Source organism: Carcharhinus amblyrhynchos, chromosome 2 (assembly GCF_965287045.1).
Source record: "Carcharhinus amblyrhynchos chromosome 2, sCarAmb.v2.hapA, whole genome shotgun sequence".
In the NCBI taxonomy this organism is placed as follows: domain Eukaryota; kingdom Metazoa; phylum Chordata; class Chondrichthyes; order Carcharhiniformes; family Carcharhinidae; genus Carcharhinus; species Carcharhinus amblyrhynchos.
Window position 1 is genome coordinate 100,408,200 of NC_137325.1, and position 27,413 is coordinate 100,435,612.

The window sequence follows — 27,413 nt, forward strand, 5'->3', positions numbered from 1 at the left end:
TTACTTATTTACTTATAAAGCAGTTTCATCACAAGTGCGTGCATTTAGCATCTTCACCCCTTTCATCCCTCAACTTATCCAGACAAATGGTTTCCATTAACCATTCATCAATTTAACTAATTTGCCCACATACACACAATCTTTTTACAGAACACATTGCCCAAAGATATTTTAAAAATTAACATCCATTTTCACAAAAGGATCATCAGTTTACTAATAAAACGCACCATATCCGAAACATCAAGTGTGTTTGGATACCGATGGACAATTTTCAATTGTGATGTTCAAATTTTACACACCCTGATGTTCAAAGTTCAGTAAAAAATGACCCAACAATAAACTGAAACAATATTAACTACCCTCAAAACAAATCTAATGTGACATTTTTTATTCTTTCACACGGATGAGATCACCAAAGCTAATCCAGAATCCATTGTCCGTTTATAAGTATCCCGATGAAGACTGACATCAATTATTTTTATTTGAACTAGCATGATGTAGCGTAGGGTAGCGTCCATACCTTTTGCTTTAAAGTTATTATTCTTTATTGTTGCATTGCTTCCTGCATTTTCTTCTCCATGTTCTTGCTGCAGTAGCATAGATTTCTTCAGTTGTGGTTTGAGATATTTATTATCTCTAGGACTTTGAATATTCTTCCTGTTTTTATGTTTGATGGTAAAAATGTTTTCTGGTTCATTGCCTGACTCGGTAAGGAACTGGATATCCTCTGCAGTTGTTTTTACATGTTCACACACATTACTTTTATCTAATGGACAAATAAGATCCATTAATATATTAAGCACCAGGAAGTTGAGATCTATAAATACCTTCTGGAGTTTAAAAAAAACCTTAATATCAGGCATGTCAATAAACCTTCAGCTTTCTTTAATAATTGAAAACAAAAAAAAAACTTAAATACTTATATAGAAACCATGACAAATCAGCTAATGTGAAACAGGAAAGAGCAGGAATGTTTCCGTGGGGTACCATGCAATGTGCCATTGGAGCCAATGCTTGGAATGAAAAGTCTAAATTTACAAAAAATACAGATCACCAGATCTGCCATTACTAGGAAAAGGTCAGCAGCAGAATCCTCCCAGAGGGTGGGAAGCCTGGAATTCTACGTACCAGACTGAGAAACTAAGGAGAATTGGAGTATATCCCTGGGAGCTATTATTCTCTTTCAATTCTCCTGGAACTAAGCCAATGTAAAATGAGTTTTCAGTTGAAATTAAAAGTAAAACGGGCTGAATTCAATTCAAATTTTAGTTTAAAATATAATGGCTTACAAGGTATAATATTAACTTAACAGTGCTCGTTTCCACCATCCCCATTTGTCAGTAAAAAGTTTTTCTCTTGTATTGTGAAAACTTATTGCATGGTCTTTTCAGTTATGACATCATTGTATTTCCTTATTAATTTCAACACTTACACTTGTTGTAGATCCAACTACTCAGTACTCCTAACCCATGGAAGCCCTGGAAGTTGTATAATGCAAAGAAGGCAGATGCCTCATGGATCTCCATCCTTTTTTCATATGCTTTGCACCCAGGAATTAGCAGAAGAGAACTGAACATCGCCCTTCAAAACACTAAACTGAATGATTGACCAGATAGTACAACCAAAAGAAATTTACATGTACTTACCATACTCTGATGTTTTCAACAAGAAAGTCATTCTTTCATTTTGATTGGTTTCCTTGTCATCACATCTTTCAGGTTCCTTCTTATGAGGCATGTCTTTTTGAAGAATTACTGTCCTTCTGCTCAACCTTCGTCTACTAATTACAGCTGGCCCTTCATTTTTAACTGGAGTCAATGATGTCCTCCATCTTTTACCAGCAGGTGGTACATAAAGACTATCATCCAAATCATCGTCTGAAGTACTCTCTGAATCAATACTGCTTTTGGTATTTATGCTCTCGCATGCACTTGGCTCATCTTTCCTACGGAAAGGTGTAAGATGAGTACTTTCTTCATAATCAAAATTGTAAGTATCATTACAATCAAGAGACTTTTTTTTCCTTTCGGCAGTACTAATCTTGCTTTGACATCGATCTCTACTCTTTGATCTGACAGGTTCCAAATGTTTCTTTAATATCAAGCCTTTATTTCTTTCCATTACCTTCCCTCTTCTTCCCCTCTGCTCTACGTCCAATTGAATATCCAGTTCTTTTTCTGAAAGCATTTCTGCATTTACATTGCTCTTGAACTTTGTTTCAACTTTCACAGGATTCCAATTTTCTGTCATTTGCACCTGCTCTAGCTCAGTGTTTTCTTGATTAGAATGTAGAGATGTAGATCCATTATCAACTGATTTGAAATTTACATTAAACTTTTGTTCTTCACTTGTCCAGGACACCTCAGAAAAATTCTCATAAGTGTTGAATAAATCAAAAACACCAATTTGGCCACTGAAAGAGGGGCTTTTCCTTCCACTTCGTCGCCTAACAGAAACCCCTTTTGGCATCTCATCCATTCTCTCCAAAGGTGCACCATCCAATGAAGCTACTGAATTGGCATCAGAATCTGGACTTTGAATAAATGTAGATCTTCGCCCTTTTTGAAAATAGAAAGCAAATAAAATTTCAGTGGCTATCTGCTTTCTACATTAAAAGGTTTTAAAAATAGATATATAATCTTTTAATTGACTTAATTTGCGCTACAACACTAGGGAAGCACTTCCTACACATTCACAGATGCAGGTGCAGTGAAAGGAGTTAATTGTTGCATCCACCATTTCAGTAGTTCTTTACGGTCTTTGGAGTTTTTGAAAACAACATTTTAAAGCTTCACTGATGCTCCTGCCACCCACTGACTGGAAAGGCTGGAACAGCTGCACATGCACCATTGCCCACAGTGCAGGTCAAGTGCACAGGTGTTCCAAGTTATGACGCAGTTCTTGCTCACCGGAAAGGCAAGCATTTTCCTATGAAAGTTTTAACAATGATAAAACGAGCAAAGTATTTTAAAAGTTTCCAGACAAATATATTTCTCATTATGACAGGATAAATTAAGAGTTTGTGTGGAAATTCAACTTCAGGCAAAATAATGAATATTATACAGATGGTAAGTAATCTGCTTTTCCCATTCCTTAGAGCTGTAAATACAATGAGGCAGTTTGCTACAATGATTTAATATGTGCAAGATCAGACTTGTTTGAATTACAGCAGCATCAAAACGCTTGAGCCATCGTCATGCACTAAATTATCTAGCAGCAGTCGTCACAAATAGCAATCATTACACAAGCAGAATTAACTGTTTTGTGGATCCTGTCCTTTTAAGAGGAGCATAAATACCCGTGCACTAAGAGGTTTCCTTTGTTTCCAAACAGAAGATGCAACCTACATTTCAAAAATTGAATATTTAGTGCTGTCCTACTAGAACAAACAAAAGGGAATGAAACCAGATAGACCACTGGCATTGACCTAAGCCTGGAAACAATAACAGCAAACCCAACCCTATCAACCTTGCAAGTTCCTCCTTACCAACATCTAAGGCTTGTTCCAAAATTGGGAGAACTGTCTCACAGACTAATCAAGCAACAGCCTGGCATAGTCAAATTCACAGAATCATACCTTACAAATAATGCCTCAGACACCACCATCATCATTTCTAGGTGTGTCCTTTGTCACCAACTGGACAGACCCAGCAGCTGTAATGGCATAGTGTTATACAGTTGGGAGGGAATCCTGAGTATCAACACTGGACCCCATGAAATTTCATGGCACCAGGTCAAACATGGGCAAGGAAACCTCCTGCTGACTACCATTTACTGCCCCCCTCAGCTGCTGAATTAGTACTCCTCCATGTTGAACACCACTTGGAGGAAGCACCGAGGGTGGCAAGAGTGCAAAATGTTGGCTGAATGGGGGACTTAAATATCCATCGCAAAGAGTAGCTCTTTAATACCACAATAGATGAAACTGGCTGAGTCCTAAAGGTCATAGCTCTTAGACTGGGACTGCAGCATATGGTGAAGGAACAAACATGAGGGACAAACATCCTCACCATCTTGTCTGCTGCAGATTTTTCTGTCCATGACAATATTGGTAGGAGTGACCACTGCACAATCCTTGTGGAGACCAAGTCCCATTTTCACATTGAAAATGCCCTCAATCGCGTTGTGTGGCACTACCATCATACCATTGGGCGTGTATGGGGTGTCAGGGAGGGGTATTACCTTTGGTGGGGGAACATGTCGCTTCCTTTCAGAGTAGTTTGTCCATCCTTTGTCCCCATCTGGCACTCAGCTCTCACCTGTGGCTCCCCATAGCTGTTTGCATGCGACAGTGGCCACAACCCGGGCAACAGCCTCGACAAGCCAGCTAAGCCAGGTGAGGGTAGCCGACGGGTCTCAACCCTCAGTGAGATACGGAGATGTCTATCCCAGCACGTGAAGACAGAGTCCGGCGGATTGAGCGGATGAGATCAACGGAAGGTCCAAAGGTCAAGAAGGCGGTCTCTGCAAGCGTCGTGAAACACGAAAAGCAGGACAAGACACAGAAGACGTCCTGGTCATCCACTGTGCCTAGTCCCACTTCCAGCCGTCTTGACTCTTGTCTTGCCACTGGATCTAGATGGGAATTGGGAAGAGAGAGTGAGGCTGACGCTGCGTAACTCTCCCTCACTTTAATCCAAATCAAGCGCTAGTCTCGACACCATCGTCATCAGTGTCCTGTTCAGCCCTTGAAGTCCTGTGGCGATGGGCGAGCGACGAAGCAGCAGGTGTGGATACACTGGGAGCTGTAGTCACAGACCTGCACGCAGGCGGCTCAGGTTGTTTTCTGCTGACCGAAGCAGCAGTGAAACTCGGCGTCTACCAGGGCGGCTGATCAGTCCTCTTCAGGAACGTACTGCTCACCTCCGTAGAATGAGGAAGGGGCTAGAAAAGGTGCCCTAATCACTGCCTGCTTCACTATACCCTGGCCAGTTTACCGTGGCTGGCAGGGATCCCATCTTGCGGCCGAACAAACAAAATAAAACACAAGGTGATACCGCTCACCATTGGCACTTGGAACATGCGCACGCTTTTGGACAATCCTACAGCAGACAGACTAGAGAGAGGAACAGCTTTATTTGCCAGTGAGCTTGCAAGATACAACATTGACATTGCAGCCCTGAGCGAAACTCGTCTTGCCAATGTAGGTCAGTTGACTGAAACTGGAGGTGGATACACTTTTTTCTGGAGTAGTCGTGGCAGCAATGAGCGTTGTGATGCTGGAGTTGGATTCACCGTCAGGAGTCACCTTGTTCGGAAACTTGATAGTCTACTCAAGGGTGTGAATGACCGCTTATGACATTACAGCTTCTGCTACAGAACAGAAGTCAAGCCACCCTGATCAGCACCAATGCCCCCACAATGAACAACCCGGATGAGATGAAAGACAAGTTCTACGAAGAACTAGACGCCCTACTATCAGCAGTGAGCAGTACCGACAAGTTGATCTTGCTTAGCGATTTCAATGCAAGAGTAGGGTGTGACTCTGCAATCTGGCAGGGAGGCATGGAGTTGGTAAGTATAACAGTAATGGCCTACTCTTACTGGAGATCTGTGCAGCACACAACCTCCTCATCACCAACATAAACTTCCGTCTGCCTACCCGTAACAAGACCTCCTGGATGCACACCCGCTCTAAGCATTAGCATCTTATCGACTATGTCATTGTCAGGAGAAAAGACAGGCAGGATGTCAGAGTAACCAAGGCCATGTGTGGTGCTGACAGCTGGACAGATCATAGGCTCATTGTCTTCAAAACGAGGCTCCGCATCAGATCCAAGAGGCGACCACAAGGAAGCAAGGTTATGAAAAGAATCAATGCAGCCAAGCTAAAGAACCCAGCATAGCTTCAGCACCGGCTGAAGACTTAGAAATCAAGCTTGCCGACCCACGCCTCACAGGCAGCGCTGAGGATAACTGGGAACGCTTCAGGGATGCTATCCATACATCTGTGCTGAAGATGCTCGGGCCCTCCACCCCGCAAGCAGCATGATTGAACCAATGAGAATGACAAGGAGATACAGGCTCTACTTGTTGAAAAGCACCGTCTTCATCGGGCCTGTCAGAACAACCCATCTTCAGCTGCCAAGAAAAATGCTTTTACCAGTGCTTGCAGGACAGTCCAGAATAAACTGTGTAAAATGCAGGATGCCTGGCTGAGCACTAAGACAGATGAAATACAGGGATATGCTGACAGAAACAACTTGAAACGGTTCTATGAAGCCCTCAACACTCTCTACGGACCTCAATCTCTAGGAGTTCCCCCCTCCTGAGTACAGATGGTACAAATCTCTTAACGGAGAAGGCTCAGATCCTGCAGAGATGGGCTGAACACTTTGAAGCCATCCTCAAACGACCGTCATCTATTAACGATGAGGTAATAGACAGGATTCCCCAGGCTGATATCAACAGCGCCATGGATGACCCACCGGTAGTAGCCAAAGTCACGAAAGCTGTCAGCCAGCTATCCAGTGGCAAAGCCCCAGGGGCAGATGCCATACCCGCAGAGAACTAAAAAGCTGCTGGTCCTGCAGTTATCGAAAAGCTCACCGAGTTGTTCCAGTCCTTTTGGAAGCAAGGATCCATTCCTCAAGAACTTAAAGATGCTTCCATCGTACATCTCTACAGGAGGAAGGGAAATCGGCAAGTATGCGACAACCACCGAGAAATCTCGCTGCTCTCCGTCACAGGAAAAATGTCGCAAGAGTCCTGCTAAATCGTCTGGTCACTCATCTAGAGCTGGGCCTGCTTCCAGAGTCACAGTGTGGCTTCCGCAAAGGTCACAGGACTACTGACATGATTTTTGCTGCGCGCCAACTTCAGAAGAAGTTTCAGAAGCAGAATCGCAAGCTCTACACAACCTTTGTTGACCTCGCGAAAGCCTCCGACACTGTAAGCCAACAAGGCCTGTGGAGGATCGTGTCAAAGTTCGGAAACCCCCCCAAATTCACTCAGATGGTACACCAGTTCCACGATGGCTAGAGTACTGGATGGCGGAGAATCCTCTGAGGCACTCAGTCACCAATGGTGTCAAACAGGGCTGTGTGCTAGCATCCACACTGTTCAGCATGATGTTTACTGCCATGTTGAGTGATACCTTCCAGGACAGTGTTGCTGGAATCAGCCTCAAGTACAAAGTGGATGGGAAGCTCTTCAACCTGAGGAGACTTCAAGCTGTTATCAAAGTGAAAGAGACTGGTCTGAGAGATTTCCTCTTTGTCAATGACTGCGCCCTGTATGCTGGCTCAGAGCTAGAGATGCAAGTCAGTACGGACAAATTTTCCATGGCTTGCGACAACTTTGGACTCACCATCAACATTAAAAAGACAGAAGTCATGCACCAGCCTGCTCCTCATGCACTGTATACAGAACCCATAATCACAATCAAAGGGCAGAAACTATAGGCAGTGGACCAGTTCACTTATCTTGGCAGCACCCTCTCCCAGGCAGTGACTATTGAGAAGTTAACTGCAGAATAGCAAAAGGTAAGTTCTGCTTTCGGTAGACTGTGCTCCACTGCATGGGAACATCGAAGAATCAGCCAAGCAACAAAACTGAAGGTCTACAGTGCCATGGTACTCACTACCCTCCTGTATGCCTGTGAAACGTGCTCTGTGTATTGAAGGCATGCAAGACAGCTCGATCATTTCCACATGACTTGTCTTCACAGAATATTACGCATCTGATGGCAAGACAAAGTACCAGTTCTCTCTAGAGCAAGTCTACCATCAGTCCACATACTACTGATGAGAGCGCAGACCCGGTGGGCAGGTCATGTCATCCATTCGTCAGACGAGTGCATACCCAAGCAGCATCTTTTTGGGGAACTCTCTGCTGGAAGACGCTCCCATGGAGGGCAGAAGAAACATTTCAAAGATACACTCAAGGCCTCCCTGAAGTCGCTTGACATTGACACGACCACCTGGGAAACACTGGCACAAAACTGCGCTGCCTCATCCACAAAGGCTGTCAAGCTCACGAAGCAAGGTGCATTGCTGAAGCACAACTTAAGCACGAGCTGCGCAAGTCCAGAGTCACCAGCGCAACAACTACAGTGTCTACACAAGTCTGTCCAATATGTGCCAGGACATTCCGTGCCCGAATTGGCCTGATCACTCATCTTCGGACACACCTAAACCAGCCTCAAAATGACTAATGGTGTTGAGGTCCTCATCGATTACAATGGACGAACAACAACCATCGTGCTAAATAGAATAGACTTTGAACAGATCTATCAGTTCAAAACTGGACATCCATGAGGTGCTATGGGCCATCAGCAGCAACAGAATTGTACTCAACCACAATCTTTAACCTCATGGCCCAACATATTTCCCCACTCTACCATTACCACAAAGCCAGGGGATCAACCCTGGTTCAATGTAGAGTGCAGGAGGGTATGCCAGAAATAACACCAAGCATAGCTAAAAATTTGTCAGCTCGGTGACACTACAAAACAGGGCCAGCTGTGTGCCAAACAAGATAAGCAAGTAATAGACAAAACTAAGTGATCTCACAATCAACACTGGCTGTACTGGAAAAATCTGATTCACTTAAATGTTGTTTCATTTAAAGTTGCACTGTATGAAAATGCAGTAACATTAGCATGGGGTTACTTTAACCTTATACTGCCTTTTTCCTACTGACTTCCCTTTCAACCTTCCCCCTCAAAATAGGACTACATTTTTCATCACGACAGAACAATTGTTCTTTGCAAGGAGACATTTTTTAATGTTGTCTTACTTGCAAAGGTGGTTAAATGGTTAGCTTAAAATTCTTTTATCACCAAGAATTAATGCAGATCGTCTTACCTCTGGATATCTTTTTTAATGTAGGCTTTGTGTCCATCATATTGGTTAGCAGTGCTCTGCTCTCTTCAACCGTGGTGCATTCAGCATTTTTAGGTGAATAAATTCTGGGACTCTCCAAGGGAACATGTTTCACAACATCCCTGAGAAAGTCAATATTTGAAATAAATTACAAGGAAATTGTGCTTAGCACAGCAAACTCTGTTTTTATTTAATCTCTCTAATTCCTCTTCATGTCCAAGTTTCAAATTCTATATTGTATACTCAATCTTTTTATGCTTTACAGTTTTGCTCAATGGTTGCAATCATATGACTTCTCATTTTGTCTTCACAATATTGAGTCTTGTACCTTTGCTATTTTTGTTGCTTCGGCTCATTATCAGGATCTATATGGAATTCAATTTTTAAAAATCTGGAAGTAAGAATCAACAGATGACCATGAAACATTGCTGATTATTGGAAAAACCATTCATTTTCTTTAGGGAAGGAAATCTGCCGTTCTTGCCTGGCCTGGTCTACCCTACATGTGACTCCAGAGCCACGGCAATGTTGACGACTCTCAAGTGCCCTCAGGCAATAGGGATGAGCAATAAATGCTGGTCAGCCAGCGACGTCCATGTACCACAAATGAATAAAATAAATAATGATCACAAACAAGTGCTCCTCAAACTCAAGCTTTCATTAACTGGTTCAAATATTCTAACTTAATAGATCACAAAACAAATTTCAAATACAGTCAAAGTTGTTTATTCTGGACAGACAGTTAAATCAGTCATTTTTTTAAAAACAGATGTCCATATTTTCTACAACATTTTTGCAGGAACAGTGTGATTCTACCCTCAAACATTTTGCTGCTTTACAGTGTTTACCTGGACTGAAGGTCTTATTGGGAAAGGCCCAAAGAAACAGATGGGTCTTATCCACATTGTGGATATTTCTTATTTAAGTTAGCTGATTAGCATCTGACAAAGCGCTGTCAGCACCAGGAGACTCTTACTTTCCTACTGGTGGCAGCACAGAACAGGAGAATCGTGCCCACTATTTTAAGTCACCAAAACTGGTAACAATGTAGGCACTCTCATCCAATATGACTTGAAAAGAAATTAAGAGACGGTTTCAGAATAACTCCAGCCATTTGTCAAAGTGCCTTAAAAATGTGCTGATAACATAGGGACTGAGCATATTAGGAGCCTTTTTTCCCCAATTGGAATGGCCTAGCGAAGAGGATGGATTGTAGCCAATAATGCTATAACCACCATGTGAGCTGGGAAAACTGGGGTCAATGAGAATCAGGGGGAAAATTCTCTATTTGGAGACATAATGAGCACAAAGGAAGAAAGTCATAGTTGTTGGAAGTCAATTATTTCACTCCTAGGACTGAGATATTGCAGACCCAACCATCTTCAGCTGCTTCATCAATGACCTAGCCTCCATCCTAAGGTCAGAAGCAGGGATGCTTATAGATGACTGCACAATATTCAATACCATTCGCAATTCCTCAGATACTGAAGCAGTTTGTGTCCATATGCAGCAATTTTCAGGCTCAATACAATCAAATAGCCTGCTTACTTGGAATGGCACCCATCCACTACCTTAAACACTCCTCCACCACTGTGCAGTGGCACCAGTGCATACCATATGCATTCTTTCACAATACTGGTATGCAATAACATTACAAAGATGATAAAAATTCAAATTTGTTAAAATCAAACAGACCTTAGTTGATTCTTCAAAAACCCAACTAACAGGAAATAGCAGAAATATGTTTTTCAATGACAAGTTTACAAAAACAGCATTGTAACACACTCTGCGTTAAGTAATGTCTGCCAGTGACCTTAAAAGCACATCCCTCGAGAAAAAAACTGAAGGACTTCTACCAACAGAAGCATGAAACCTGAACGACATCGCAGACATAGTAATTGGGAGTGCAGCCTGTGCATAAAGCTGTTATGAAGTCAAAACACTTTATTCCAGTCCTGAGAAAGCAAAGATTATTAGTGACATGGTTCACGATAACAATAGACCAAATCTGCAGACAGAAATCTAAAATCTAGTGACATTATTCTGATGGAACAGTCATCTCCTGCCAGCCCATGCATTAACACTAAATTTACATATTTTTCTGTAAGACATGGAGCTATTACATTCATTAAAACCTTCACTGTGATCATTCTAATTCTTCAAAGACTAGAATTTCAAACATACTCACTGAATAAAGGGCTCAACAGGTGAGGAACATTGTCGTTCTGGTATGCATTGTGGCAAATCATCCTGAAAGTTGCCCAGATCCTCTTCTATGGAATCAGAAATGAGACTCAAATTCTGCAAAAGACAAGTAGTAGTACATTATTTGTATTCCTCACATTGTACATTAACTTCCTGTTAACTGTCACTTATGAAAATCATTCATGATTTTAGTACAGTTCAGTCAGCACATAGTTGAGTTTTTAAAGAGGAAAATATGGACATCTCTCAACAGATTTAAGCTATGTTCATAATCCATAAAAAGGATTAGATTCAATTAAGACTGAAGATTAGTCTTAAGTTCTAAGATTCTGAGACCCTGCGTCTCATACATAAAACTAGAAAATAGCAATTTCATACATCTGCCCACCACATTCCTGTACATATCACAAATACAATGCAACATGTTTGTGAATCGTTTGCTTACATAGCTTAAAAAAAACACCTGAAAGTTAGATTGTACAGTGTCGTGAAATTGCAATTTGATACTGCAGTCTATTTTTTCATAACAAACGTTTATTCCAATGGCACATTATTTCTTGAATTAAATTTTCAAAAATCCTACAAACACGACAACTTCTAATATATCTGGAAATAAAATTCCTTAAAACTAAGGCATATAAGGACAGCTTTGATGCTTTCTCAGGCTAACTCTTACTAAATTATTCTTTTCAGGTTTAAGATATATATAGATAAGCATTGTAATTATTCCTGCATTCATATACATTATCACCGCAAAAGAGAACTGGATGAAGCAGGAAGAAACTATTAAAATATCCAAGCTGTAAAATGCTCATGTACCTACATCAATGTAGCTTTTCTGTGATTACCAATATGTTTGAAAGTATCCAACTCCTAAATAGCTCCCTAGCATTCTATCAAAATATAAATTTAACAAGCAATCTCGATTTTATAATCTGAAAGCACACTTCTTTGCAGTCTCTAGAATCAAGCCCAGGTTGACAGCATCACACAGAGGGCAGAGCCATTTCAAAATGTTTGGCAGCATTAAAAGCCAGAACACGTTCATGTGATCTTCCTTCCCTAATTATAAAAAGAATATTTCCACAAGCTAATATTTATATATTCCAATTCCTCTATAAATTATTAACAAACAATCAGCTTTCACATAATTCCCAAGAACTGATTAGGAAACAACTGCAGAAATCTTTTTCAGACAAACACTTTCTTTGGCTGACAATTTCAAGCTTTATTGCATACCAAAAACTTGTGCTTTCATACGTGATTCTAATCCAATAGCTTTTATTGACATCAGTGGCATGTAACATTAATACATTTCTGGAGAAATGTATTAATAACAGAGTTGTCGTGATGGGAGACTTCAATTTCCCAAACATCGACTGGAATATCCCTAGGGTAAGGGGTTTGGATGGGGAGGAGTTTGTTAGGTGTGTTCAGGAAGGTTTCCTGACACAGTATGTGGATGAGCCTACGAGGGGAGAGGCTGTACTTGACCTGGTACTGGCGAATGAACCAGGGCAGGTGATGGATCTCTCGGTAGGGGAGCATCTTGGGAATGGTGACCATAATTCTATCTCCTTCACAATTGCATTGGAACGAGATAGGATCAGGCAGGCTAGGAAGGTGTTTGTCTGGAGTAAGGGGAGATACGAAGAAGTCAGGAAGTTACTTGGACAAATAAACTGGAAGGAGGCGTTCTTAGGGAAAAGTACCGAAGGAAGGTGGCGGATATTCAAGGAATGTTTGTCTGGAGCTATGCTTGACAACGTTCCGATGAGACAAGGGGGTTTTGGTAGGTCGAGGGAACCGTGGTGCACGAAGGCTGTGTTGAACCTAGTCAGGAGGAAAGGGAAGGTGTACAAAAGGTTCAGGGAACTCGGAGAGGTTAAGGATCTTGAGGAGTATAAGGACTGTAGAAAGGAGCTTAAAAGGGAAATTAGGAGAGCCAGAAGGGGTCATGAGATGACCTTGGCGGGTAAGATTAAGGAGAATCCCAAGGCCTTTTATAAATATGTGAAAGGTAAAAGGATGAGAAGAGAAGGGATAGGACCTATAAAAGGTGAAGGGGGTAAGGTCTGTGTGGAACCAGAAGAAATGGCAGAGGTGCTTAATGAGTACTTTGCCTCAGTATTCACGGTGGAAGCTGATCTGGGAGATTTTGCTACGGATTTGCAGCAGATGGAAAAGATTGAGTTTGTGGATATTAAGGTGGAGGATGTATTAGAACTTTTGAATTCTATCAAGATTGATAAGTCGCCGGGACCAGATGGGATATACCCCAGGATACTGTGGGAGGCGAGGGAAGTGATTGCAGAGCCCCTGGCGATGATCTTTGCGTCATCAATGGAGACGGGAGAGGTTCCGGAAGATTGGAGGATTGCGGATGTAGTCCCTATTTTCAAGAAAGGGAACAGAGATAGCCCGGGAAATTACCGACCGGTGAGTCTGACCTCAGTGGTTGGTAAGCTGATGGAAAGGCTTCTGAGGGACAAGATTTACGACCATTTGGAGAGGTTTGACATGATCAGGAATAGTCAGCATGGATTTGTCAAGGGCAGGTCGTGCCTTACGAGCCTAGTTGAGTTCTTCGATAATGTGACTGAACACATTGACGAAGGAAGTGCCGTGGACGTGGTGTACATGGACTTCAGCAAGGCGTTTGATAAGGTCCCCCATGCAAGACTTCTTGAGAAGGTGAGAGGGCATGGGATCCGAGGGCCTTTGGCCTTGTGGATCAAGAACTGGCTTGCCTGCAGAAGGCAGAGAGTGGTTGTGGATGGGTCTTTTTCTGAATGGAGGTCAGTCACCAGTGGAGTGCCCCAGGGATCTGTTCTAGGACCCTTGCTGTTTGTCATTTTCATAAATGACCTGGATGAGGAAGTGGAAGGATGGGTAAGTAAGTTCGCTGATGACACGAAGGTCGGTGGTGTTGTGGATGGTCTGGAAGGATGGCAAAAGTTGCAGCAGGACATAAATAGGATGCAGGACTGGGCGGAGAAGTGGCAGATGGACTTCAACGCGGATAAATGCGTAGTTGTCCATTTTGGCAGAACCAACGGGATGAACAAGTACACTATCAAGGGCAGGAGTCTTGGTAGTGTTGAGGAGCAGAAGGATCTTGGGGTCCGGGTCCACAGGACTCTTAAATCAGCCTCGCAGGTGGAAGAGGTGGTCAAGAAGGCGTATGGTGTACTGGCCTTCATAAATCGAGGGATTGAGTTTAGGAGTCGGGAGGTAATGCTGCAACTTTATAAGACCCTTGTCAGGCCTCATTTGGAGTACTGTGTGCAGTTCTGGTCGCCTCACTATAGGAAAGACGTAGAAGCTATTGAAAGGGTACAGAGGAGATTTACAAGGATGTTGCCTGGACTGGGAGGCATGCCTTATGAAGTTAGGTTGAGGGAACTGGGTCTCTTTTCCCTGGAGAGACGTAGGTTGAGAGGCGACCTGATAGAGGTTTATAAAATGTTGAGAGGAATAGATAGGGTGGATTCTCAGAGGCTATTTCCCCGGGTTGAAATGGTCGCTACGAGAGGACACAGGTTTAAGGTGCGGGGAGGAAAGTACAGAAGTGATGTTAGGGGTAAGTTTTTCACTCAGAGGGTGGTGAGTGAATGGAATCGGCTGCCGTCAGTGGTGGTGGAGGCGAACTCGCTGGGGTCTTTTAAAAGACTTCTGGATGAGTATATGGGGTTTTATGGGATTGGGGGTTATAGATAGGTGTTGATGTGATCGGCGCAACTCGTGGGCCGAAGGGCCTGTTTGTGCTGTAGTGTTCTATGTTTCTATGTAACTTGGGAGTAGCAAAATAAAAGGTGTTTTGCACTTTATTTAATCAAGTGCATTTTATGTACATCCACAATTACATGCACAGCAACATATAGCAGATGAATTTGATCTTAGACACAGCTACTACAGCATCGGGGATCTATGCCCAAAAGTGAAAAATTAGACACACTAATACTGTGCATTTCAGTATTCTTTCTTAAACGGTTAAGTGATAAAAATTATATCAAACATTTCTCAATGAGCTGGCAATCTCAACAGCCCACTTGCAGAAAACAAGCACCAGAGACTATAGAGGGAAACAAAAACTGCTATTGTTTTGCGCATTTTTGTGCTATAAGCAGCACAGAAGTAGCAGACACCCAAGAAAAGATCCATTTTCCCTTTTCGTGTTTGAAAGGCTCAGGAAAGGAATAAGAAAATGAATTACCTATGAATACTGAAAAATTGTAACTAATATCAGTCTTCAAGTAAATGTTTTATTTACTTGTCAACTTTCCCAAAGATCCTTAGCTGTATAGTAATCAGATACATTGAAAAATTTACAATCAATGCATGTAAATCTTGCTTAAGTCAATTTTAAGATTTCTTTTAAATATTACAAAAAGTACAAGAATACAGACAAGGCAGCAGCCTGATCTACTACTTCATAAAGAACTTCCTATCAAATTAAGGCAGCACACAGTCAATATTCCTTCCACTCAAGAGATTTCTCACATTATGTTAGAAACGCATGTGGCAAATCCATCGTTGGGAAAACGCTAGAACCATTATTAAAGAGGTAATAACAGGATACTCAGAAAATCATAATACTATTAGGCAGAGTTAACATTTTGTGAAGGATAAATAGCATTTGACAAATTTATTAGAATCTTTAATGATGTAACAAGTAGGGTGGATAAAGGGGAAGCGATAGATGTAGTGTATTTAAATTTTCAAAAAGCATTTAATAAGGTGACTGTGACTATGCTTTTAGAAATTCTGGAAAAGTCACAGCTCAATTTCTTTTGCGGTAACAAAAGTCAGTAATTTCATGATACATCTTAATTTTCTTTCAATTTATAAATATATTTAACTACTCAGAAATACACACTTGGATGAGTTCTAAAAATATTTCACGTGAAATTGTACCAATTTAAGGCTATTTTGAATTACTACAAAAAGGCCAAAATAAAAGGTTTGGATTTGCTCATGTACCTCAAATTGCTCTGGGAAACATTCAAGTTTTCTTTTAAGCATGAGAATGTAGAACATCATAGCTTGCCGTTCTTTTTTCAAGGACAGTATGACATCATATGCTACTCTCAGTTTCTTCTTTTCTCCTTCCAGGGAGAGAGCAAGGTTCTGATTGTTTGCTTGGATATTTTTTAGAAAAGCGCTCTTGCCTGTTAAATTAAAAAGCAAAAAAATGAAAAGGGGCCGTTAAAAGTTGAAAACTATAGTTCAACAGAAATAAAACTGCATACTTACTCAATGCTTTTGTTTTAGTTTTAGAAGTCAAGGTTTGCTTAGCCCTGTTAATTTTAGTTTGATTCTGATTCCGTTTCTCTTTCATTCGTTCCTTGATAGCTTCCAGACTTTCCTGGAAAGAAATCTTTTGACATCGTTCAAAAGCCATTTTCTTTCTTCATCCTTAAATAGCTGATAAAATAATAAAATTGTGAATACTAAGGCATCAGAATATGGGAAAATATTAAATGAGAACATCACATTCTTTATTTTTTTAGACCAGATCCATTGTTCTTGCTGCACTAAAAACAGAAACCCTTTCATCATATTACTCAATAACTATCCTAAATCTAATTTTGGAGAGTGGATCAGAGGAATGGCAGGTGCAAAAGAAGTCTGAAACAGAGGAACTGAGATTTCTGCTTCAATGTGAGATAGTTGTAGGGATAAAGGTGGTGCAGGTCGCTTTTAGCTTCATCTTTTATTTTGATGTGATTAGCTGAGTGTGCTCTTCTCTATTTTGCATTCCCAGGTCTACCATTTTATACCTGTTTGCACTAAATTTCATATGACATTGCTCTTCCTACTTACACAAGCTACAAAACTCATTCTGTCATCAGAGCAGTCTCTTCCAATTTTATTCTCTCATTACGTTGCATTTACAAATTTGACCACTTTGGATACCACAATTCCTCCTTTAAAGTTGTGGCCACATTCCTGGCAAGTGCAAATTAAAGTGAAACAGCATAAGTGAATCAGATTTTGCCATTAAAACCCATTGTAAAAGTCCCATAGAACCTCTTAGAAAAAAAGCAAAACGGCACACTGGACAAGTTGAAATACTTCACACTGCTAAATTCCTATATTGATAAATGAAATGAAAGAAATGCTAACTTTCTATTTTTTCCTTGTGACAGTGAACCTCTTGCTCATTATACATCCTGTTCCCCAAACCCTCTGATTGGTCTCTGCTGTTCCCTATTGCGCTGCCACCCCTCCCCCCACCAATAATGTTCCTTATCTCTTCCAAACCTCACTAAGTCATCGCTCCCCTTCCCCCACAGCCCCCATTGTTCCTTATCTCTTCCAAACCCTCACTAAGTGAGGGCTCTGGAGGTAAGTGAAAAGAGGCAGAGTAAAGCAACTTTGACTTGAAGGGTGTGCTCAAAGCTGGAAAGGCAACATGAAGGTGAGTCAGAGGGCAGCAGAGGCCACTTTGCTCATGCAGTGCAATGCAGCAAAATTTTTTTAAAACAAACTGCTAATGCCAACTTAAAATGGGGATTTACTGTATAGGCTATTTATGTTGATTACAAATAGTTGTTCAACTCTGACATAAAAGCAAATATTCATAAGAAAAGTTAAGTCTTATCATTTTGCAAGTTTTTACCCTGAAATCCGTGCAGTTTTGAGTTCAACTGCTTTTCAACTGCAACTTTGAGGTCTTTGAGGTTAAGACAAATCTCATTGTAGCACTTAGCACAAGCCTGGGAGACAGGAAGCAGCTCACTGAAAGAAGAGTTCATATCCTACCAGAAGGTACATAGCACAGATGATCAAAGACTATACATCAGGAATTGCTAGGTCCATTGAATTGTTGGTCAGTGCACCTCTGCACAATGATAGTGAATAACGAAGTCCAACTCCAACTTCTTGTAATTTAGGGCTTTGGAACATAAAAGGAGTTGAGGTTGGCACAGATTGGCCATGATTGTATTGAATGGTAGGGCAGGTTTGAAGGGCCTGATAGCCTACTCCTGCTTTTATTTCTTATATGTACAAGGGCTATTTGGTGCAGTCAATCATGAGGCAAGTGGTCATCACTATGAACACAGCAGAGCTCATTGCTTTGAACGTCTTGACATTATTTCTATTCTCCCAGTTTATATTGAATTGACTAAAGGCCCAACGGTAATTTTCCTTTTCTCACGACTAGCCACTTCGTAGTACAGAATTCGAGTATTGCTGAACAAAACAGACATGCTGTTGAAGCTGTGTGTCTTGCACTCATCAGAATAGATGCAAGTATACTAAATTTCAAAATGTACAACAACTTATACTTCATGAAAAAAGGGTGCCAATTGGTAGGCAAGTGGGCTATGGTTTAGGCTTCGCAATGGGAAATACGTGTTGCTTTTCTTTAATTGAAAAAGGATTGTGTGTGGACACTTTTTGTTCGTGGAGGATAGAGTCCACATTATACCACATTACTCATTGTCTTTCTTATTATTTATTGTCTTTCTGGCTCTCTTGAAGAGAGCATGGCAAGCTAGAAGAGATCCTAAAAAGAGTTCAAGTGGGGATCCATTTAAAGTTAAATTCATTCTCCAAGCAGATGAAGTTATAAACCTGGGTTTCAGAGTAGATGCAAAAGGTCTATACCCTTGGGAGGATAAAATCACAAAGGAAGTGCCACAGCTTAGAAAATTTATGAGTTAAAGTAAGGATGGTGATTTATTACAACAAATTCTTACAAAACACGTCTACAAATTTTTGAAGAAGCATCAGCGGTGGAAATGGGGAAAAGCACAAAAAGAGAGTTTTGCGAAAGTGAAGCACGCTTACTGTCATCAACACTACTTGTATATTTTGACCCAATACCACCTTTGGTAGTTACCCATCATTAAATGGAGTGGGTGCAGTCCTGTCCTACAAGATGTCAGACGGAATAAAGAGGCCAATTGCACTTGTGTCAAGAACCTTACAGATGCTGAGAAAAAGTACTCTAAGATAGACAAAGAGTTTGGCGGTAATTTATGCCGTGAAGAAGTTTCAATATATATGGTAAACATTTCACCATAGTATCAGATCACAAGCTGTTGTTGGGTTTATTCCAAGAGGATAAGTCGGTGCCACCATTCGCCTCTACAAGGATACAGAGGTGTGCTTTGTTAGCTGCATACAGCTACTCATTCCAGCACAGACCAGGGATACAAATATCAAATGAGTATACACTTAACTGCCTCTCTCTGTCACAGACAGTACCATCACTGCCTGTGCCACAAGGAACAGTGTTGATTTTGCACATGAGAGTTTGCCAGTCTCACCTACTCAAATTTGGACCAAAAGGGACCCAGTGCTATCCAAATACCACGTCAAATTCAGCTAACATAAGCTGTGGTTGTATTATTAATGGGATGCCACTTACAAATTCGTTTGGATTTGATATTTCCAGGTTTGATGGGGGGGGTATTATACGAAAACAAATGTAAAGGCAGTAACCTGTGAACTTGCTTTATCAATGGTTTGAATGCTTGTATGGCTTGTTTTGCTAGACCATTGGAAACTGTACAGAAGATGTGTCAATACGGAGCAAGAGTGGGACAGGGAGAGGACTAGTTGGAGCCAGGTAGAAAGGGAGTAGAATTGTGTGTTAGTTCTGTCAAACCCTTACCCTCATATGGAATCATATTGTCTTTCTTTTGCTGTCACTCGGTCAAAAGCCTGGAACTCCCTTCCTAGCAGCACCATGGATGCACCTACACCAGGTGGACTGCAATGGGAAACACTAGTTAAGTCAAACCTTGCAATCCAGATTCCATAAGACAGCCTGCCCTCAGACACACAATGGTGGCAAAAACACACAGCCCTGAGTTGACATCATCCTCAAATCAAGCAACAGCAGATGATGACATGGCCTTTGCGAGAGTACAAAAGGAATGATGGATTACTTCAGTCAGTGAAAAGAAACAGGGGCTATTCTCCTAATAGTAGGCAAGATTTAATAGATCTGTGCACAATTTTAATGAGTTTCTCTTTCCTGCTCGTTCAGAGGCAGAAGGATCAGATATTGGAGGACATGAATGCAAAGGTAATTTGGCAGAAGAACCAGAGGTAACATGAAGGAAAAAATAAATCACACCAAATGTTGGTAATCTGGAGTGCACCACCATTTTGGATGTTTATTTAAAATGTAAAAATGTGCTGGGCTGTCGGAAAAATAAGCAGGAAATAGGGCAAATTGGATAGCATTTCCAAAGACCCAGCACAAGCATGATGGGCAAATGACCTTCTGTCCTGTATCATTTCCTAATTCTATGATCTCTAACCTCCTCCAGATTTAGATCACACACACAACTGAGCATATACCCACAATGCATGGGTTTTATGGATTTCAAACTTTTTTTTACCATTAGCCCCTCATCCTCTTTTAAATTCAATAGCTTCATGGTCATCATTGCTGAGATTAGAGTAGTTTTATGTCAAGATAAAAATATAAAACTGTATCAGTCTCAGTAATAGTATACATATATTAATGTGGTATTTTGCGTTTTTATATTATGGTTTTCTATTCCAAATTCATTGACTAAAATTCTACCAGCTGAGACTTGAACCCATGCCCCCAGAGTATTAGCTCATTTCTGGATTACTAGTCCAATGACATTACATCCACACCACCATCTCTAATCTCATGCATCATAAGCAGAATGGGGAATTTAGAATTAGAAGGTGATGCAAGTGCTTTTTTTCCCTTTTAAACCTGAGGTCAGACGTAGTATCGACATGCTGCACTTGGTTGAAGTCATTAGGTTACATTTCAGCTTCACTTGAAGCAATTTTTTAAAGCGGCATCTCGGCCTTTTGGCTAAGATGCAAATTAGATCAAGCCTTGGATGAGGAGCTACACCTACTCCAATCAACTTGGATCATGTAGATCAAGCCCAAGACAGGAGGTGAGAGCCCTGTCTTGTCAGCTTGGATCGGGATTGTCCCAACTTGGCTGAATGTCCCAACTGAATTGGCTTTAATTTGACTTGATTGGATTGGAATAAAGTAAACAACAAAAAAAATTTCTAAATGGCAAAAACTTAGAATCAATGGAAGTGAACTGAGGTTTCACGTACAAATGTAATGAACAGATACAGGGAATAATCAAAAAGGGCAATGGAAGGCTGGCCTCTTTGTCTACCGGGCTAGAATATCAGGTGCAATATACTTATACAAGGTGGGAAGAGGCTGGCTAGGGTGAACGTTGGTCCCTTAGAGGATGAGAAGGGGGACTTAGTGGTAGGGGATGGGGATATGGCTGAGGTCTTAAATAACATTTTTGTTTGTCTTTACGGAGGAGGACGTGAATAATTTGCCAGGTGTTAGAGATGGAAAGGTGGTAGGACTGGAGGGTCTTAATGACATTACTGTTACTAGAGAGGTGGTGCTCGACAGACTGGAGGGGCAGATTGTGGACAAGTCGCCAGGACCGGATGGAATGCATCTGAGGGTTCTGAAAGAAATGGCGGAGGTGATAGTGGATGCCTTGGTGGTTATTTTCCAGATGTCACTGGATTCCGGGGAAGTGCCGGAAGATTGGAAAACGGCTAATGTTACACTGTTGTTTAAGAAGGGTGCCAGGCAAAAGGCAGGGAATTATAGGACAGTTAGTTTAACGTCGGTTGTAGGTAAAATGTTAGAATCCGTCATCAAGGAGGAAATAGCGAGGCATCTTGAGAGAAAGTGCTTGCTAGAGCAGACGCAGCACGGTTTCGTTAAAGGGAAGTCGTGTCTGACAAATTTACTGGAGTTCTATGAGGATGTGTCTAGGGCGGTGGATAGAGGAGAGCCGGTGGATGTGGTCTTTCTTGATTTTCAGAAGGCGTTTGACAAGGTACCTCACAAGAGGTTATTGCAGAAGGTCAGGGGACATGGAGTTGGGGGTAGGATGTTAGCATGGATAGAGGATTGGTTGTCAAATAGGAGGCAGAGAGTGGGGGTCAATGGGTGCTATACGGATTGGCGGATGGTGACTAGTGGAGTGCCCCAGGGGTCAGTGCTGGGGCCTCAGCTATTTACCATTTATATAGATGATCTGGAGGAGGGAACCGAGTGTAGGGTTTCGAAATTTGCTGATGACACCAAGATTGGTGGAACGGCAAATTGCGCGGAGGGTGTGGAGAGTCTGCAGAAGGATCTAGATAGGCTGGGCGAATGGGCCAGGAAATGGCCAATGGAATTTAATGTTGGCAAGTGCGAGGTGGTCCACTTTGGTAGGAATAATGGTAGGAAGGACTATTACTTAAGTGGCGAAAAACTGCAGCAGGCGACGGTGCAGAGGGACCTCGGGGTCCTTGTGCATGAGTCGCAAAAACCCAGCCTGAAGGTGCAGCAGGTGGTCAGGAAGGCGAATGGGATGCTGGCCTTCATAGCGAGGGGGATTGAATATAAAAGTAGGGAGGTCTTGCTGCGGCTGTATAGGGCATTGGTGAGGCCGCAGCTGAAGTACTGTGTGCAGTTTTGGGCGCCGTACTTATGCAAGGATATTTTGGCCTTGGAGGGAGTGCAGAGGAGGTTTACTAGGCTGATGCCGGAGTTGAGGGGGTTGAGCTATGAGGAGAGGCTGAATAAACTAGGCTTGTACTCGTTAGAGTTTAGAAGAATGAGGGGAGATCTCATTGAGACGTATAAGATGATGAATGGGATGGATAGGATAGAGGTGGAGAGACTCTTCCCGCTCAGAAAGGATAGTAGGACTAGGGGGCACAGCCTCAAAATAAAGGGGAGGCGGTTTAGAACGGAGTTGAGGAGGAACTTCTTTACTCAAAGGGTGGTGAATCTCTGGAATTCTCTGCCCGTTGAAGTGGTGGAGGCTACCTCGCTAAATATTTTTAAGACGCGGGTTGATGGGTTTTTGATAAGAGAGGGGATTAAGGGTTATGGGGAGAGGGCGGGAATGTGGAACTGAGCCATGACAGATCAGCCATGATCTTATTGAATGGCGGGGCAGGCTCGAAGGGCCAGATGGCCTACTCCTGCTCCTATTTCTTATGTTCTTATGTTCACCTGGAGTGTGTGTGTTCAATTCTGGGCTCCATATCTTAGGAAGGATATAATAATGGCCTTGGAGATAGACTCACAAGAACAGAAATCAAATTTGAATTTAATTTACCAAAACCAATAATAAGATTTAGAGTTGCACTTAAAATTTGATCAGATCAGTTCTTAAACTTTTAATTTTCATAGTATTAAGGAAACTGACAGAGACACTCATTTTGCTGTTTGAGGAATCAAGGACTAAGGAGCAATGCATAAAAGTTAGAGCCTGATCTTTCAGGAGTAGTTACAAGCTAGGAGCTTGTCTTCGACAAAGAGTTGATGCTGAGTTATTTTTTAATTTTAAATGAGATTTGATAGATTTTTGTTAACCAAAGATATAAGGGGGTTATGGAAACTGGTGTGCAGATATTATTAGATAGCAGAAAATGCTCAAAGGCTGTATGATGTACTGTTATTTCAAGAAATGGTCATTGGTTCATCTATTCATTGTTGCAACCAGAAAGCATGGATGAACAGGGATATCCACTGCTTGCTGAAGTCCAGGTCTAAGGTGTTCAAGGCAGGCTATCCTGACCTATGCAAGATACCCATATCCACTCACATTGTCTGTACCTTTGAGACTTGATTACCTGTAAAGGCTTGCATTCCAAACATTATCTTGTAAATTGAGTTTGTCTTTGTATGTCCTGTTTCTGAACACAAGTCCGTACTCACCTGCTGAAGCAGCAGTGCTCCGAAAGCTTGTGCTGCCAAATAAACATGTTGGACTTTAACCTGTATGTGAGACTTCTTACTGTGCTTACCCCAGTCCAACACCAGCATCTCCACATCATGGCTATACAAGAAAACCAGATTTGATCTAAGGAGATCCATTAAAGATGCCAAAATACAGTACCGGACCAAGCTAGCCAGACCAGACCCCTACCGACTTTGGCAAGGGATACATGACATAACAGCCTACAAGCTTTCGGAGCACTGCTGCTTCATCAGGCATGTAAAATCAACGGCATCAATTCACCCTCCCTGATGAGCTCAATGCTTCTATGCTTGTTTTGAGCAAGAGATCAGCAAGAGCACGCCCTCCACCCAGAAGAACCTGTATCCAAGGTCATCATTGGAGATGTCAGAACATCTTTCTCAAAGGTCAACCCATGGAAAGCAACTGGCCCAGAAGGGGCAAGCACTCAGATCCTGCGCAGACTAGCTGGCAGGGTATTCACAGACACCTTCAATCTCTCTTTACAACAATCTGAGGTCCCTATCTGCTTCAAGACAATGACAATCATTCCAGTGCGAAAGAAAAGCCAAGCAGCGTGCTTTAATGACTGTCGCCCGATGGTTCTGACATCCATCATTATGAAGTGCTTCAAAAGGTTAGTCATGGCATGAATCAATTCCAGCCTCCCGGATTGCCTGGGTCCACTCCAGTTCACAGGTCCACAGCAGATGCCATCTCCCTGGCCCTGCATTCAACTCTGGAACACCTTTGTATCAACTAAGCTCAGCCTTCAACACCATTATTCCTAAGAAACTCACCTCTAAATTCAGTGGCCTGGGGAAACAGTGCAACTGGATCCTAGACTTCCTAACCCACAGACTGCAATCAGTAAGGATAGGCAACAACACCTCCTCCACGATCATCCTCCACACCAGTGCCTCACAAGGCTGTGTCCTCAGCCCGTTAATATGCCCCTTATACACCTATGACTGGGACTAAATTCCCCTCCAACTCGATCTTCAAGTTTGCTGATGACACCACCATAGTGAGTCAAATCTCAAACAATGATGAGGCAGAATACAGGAAAAAGACAGAGAATCAATTTGGTGAACTAGTGCGACGACAATAACCTCTCCCTCAATGTCAATAAAACAAAGGAGATTGTCATAGACTTCAGGAAGCGTAGTGGAGGACATGCCCCGTCAATATTAATGGGGATGAAGCAGAAATGATCAAGAGCTTCACGGTTTTAGATGTCCAGATCACCAACAACCTGTCCTGGTCCCCCCAAGCTGACACGAGAGTTAAGAAAGCTCAACAATGCCTCTACTTTCTCAGAAGACTAAGGAAATTTGGCATGTCCGCACGACTCTCACCAACTTTTAGATGCATCAAAGAAAGCATTATTTCCGGCTGTATCACAACTTGGTATGGCTCCTGCACTATTCAAGGCCACAAGAGGCTACAAAATGTTGTGAACAAAGCCCAATCACTCAAACCAGCCTTCCATCCATTTACTTTGTTCACACTTCCCATTGCCTTGGTAAAGCAGCCAGCATAATCAAGGACCCCATGCATCATGGACATTCTCTCTTCCACCTTCTTGTCAGGAAAAAGATACCCCTTGCCCCCACCACCCACACCTCGACCCCCACCGCCCCTCCCCCAGTGCCTCCTCTCCCCGTCCCCCGGTGGCCCCTCCCTCCCGATCCCCCCCCCCCCCCCCTCTCCCCCATGTCCCCTTCTCTCCCTCTTGCTCCCCCCGGATCTCTCCCCCTGTGCACTCCCTCCACCCCGCGGTGCCCCGTCCCCGCTGGCCTCTCCCCCCCTTCCCCCGGTGCCCTCCTCTCCTCCCGGTCCCGGACCCCTCCCCCCGGTGCCCTCTGCCCCCTACCCCCTCTCGCCCGGTGCCCGGTACCCGGTACCCCCCTCTCCCTCGGGCCTACCTGCTGCTGGCTCGCGCTGTCTGATTGCAGATTCTAAACAACCCGATTCAAACTTACCCACCGCCGAAGCTGATTGGTTGCTTGCGAATCCAGCACGTGACCACCAACGGCCCGAGTCCGTGACGTCATGCCGCGCGGCGGCAGTGAGTGGGCAGGCAGAGGGGGCAGGGTTTGTGAATATTATGGAATAGTCACTCAGAGCAGCTGCTTCATAAGGGAGCGAGGCGGTTAGCTCAGACTGATAGAGCGAGCTGCTCATAGTACTGCCCGTACTGGACAGATGTAATTTTCTACCTGATATGTTCAGCAGAGGTTGAATGAAAATAGGGAGCGAGCAGAGGCAGACTATTCGGTCCTTCCACCCTGGTGGATTGTCAGGTTCATCATTGTAATGTCGGATAGTTTTGCCTCTACGGTACTGTCCTGTCTAGTGTCAGCAGTGGTAGGTGCTGGCGTTTGGTTGTGCCATCAAACCAAGCTTGTCAGATGGTATTTCAAAGAAGTCTTTTCTTCGAAAGTAGCAGAATTTGTGAACTACCATTAAGAAGTTTACACTGAACCAGCCAAGTGTGAGCAGTGGAATTGTCTTTGGTGACCTATCCCCCAGTCAAGATCACAAAATGATCTCATCGTTATCACATCGCTGTTTGCGGGTGCTTGCTGTGTACAAATTCGCTGCCATGTTTCCTACATTACACCAATATTCCGTTGGCTATAAAGTACTTTGGGGTGGCGTGAGGCTGTGAAACGTGCTGTTATTTACTTGGAAGTTTATTCCACGTGTAAAAGAACACCACGGTATCAATTCTAAAATTATCTCTTACTAATTGTTATCCTTTTGCCTCTATATGTTATTGCCCTCTGGTGGCTGGGAGCCTGTTTCCATGTGGGTGTGACCATTTAGTATTGTTTATTGTACAGCTCAATTTCATGGTTGCATTAAAGCTCAGTGTTGTCAGCTAAATATTGTTGATATTATGAGCCAACTCATCTGCCAACCTTAAAGTAAACATAGCCTGTTGGCACAGTGGAACATTTTCATTCCTATTGTCAGAGGAAATTGGTGGATGTGTGTGGCACATATGGTGACCTCTACTTAATCCGTAGTATTATGGTACATGGCAGCCACACTTGGGCACTGAAGCAGTGGTGCTTAGGAAAAATTGAGACATTTAATTTCATCAGTGGTGTCAGAAGCTAACCTACACTTAAAGTAATGGGCAAAATTAGAATTATTGATGGCAGAATAATAACCCTCTTTATGGATTCAGAGACAAAGAAGATGATAGGACTTCAAGACTCAGAATGCAATCAGCTGAAAGACGTTGAGATCAATGTCTGATGGGTTTCTTTGAGGTTAACGTCTTGCCGAAAGGTGAGCTCACTGATCACAATCTATATCTTGATGAAGATGAGATTTTTTTAAAGTTTATTAGTGTCACAAATACACTAACATTAACACTGCAATGAAGTTACTGTGAAAATCCGCAAGTCGCCACACGCTGGCATCTGTCCAGGTACACTGAGTGAGAATTCAGAATGGCCAATGCACCTAACAAACACATCTTTCAGACTGTGGGAGGAAACCCACGCAGAAATGGGAGAACGTGCAGACTCTGCGCAGACAGTGACCCAAAGCCAGGAAGTGAACCCGGGTCCCTAGTGCTGTGAGGCAGCAGTGTGAACCATTGTGCCGCCCATGGTGTTACCCTTAGA

General features: G+C 42.6%; 1 protein-coding gene across 1 annotated transcript in view; it reads right to left on the reverse strand.

Annotated features, from left to right (window-relative positions):
- LOC145361314 (shugoshin 1-like) overlaps positions 1-25,739 on the reverse strand; it is a 32,280-nt gene extending 6,541 nt beyond the window's left edge. Inside the window, exons 1-7 of the mRNA XM_080216974.1 lie at positions 25,698-25,739; positions 16,287-16,457; positions 16,014-16,201; positions 11,014-11,126; positions 8,808-8,947; positions 1,647-2,558; positions 521-766 (exon numbers count right to left, since the gene is read on the reverse strand). Coding sequence (XP_080073100.1) covers positions 521-766; positions 1,647-2,558; positions 8,808-8,947; positions 11,014-11,126; positions 16,014-16,201; positions 16,287-16,434 — 1,747 coding nt within the window. The 5' untranslated portion in view covers positions 16,435-16,457; positions 25,698-25,739. The remainder of the gene's footprint in view (positions 1-520; positions 767-1,646; positions 2,559-8,807; positions 8,948-11,013; positions 11,127-16,013; positions 16,202-16,286; positions 16,458-25,697) is intronic.
- Between the last annotated feature and the right edge of the window lie 1,674 nt (positions 25,740-27,413).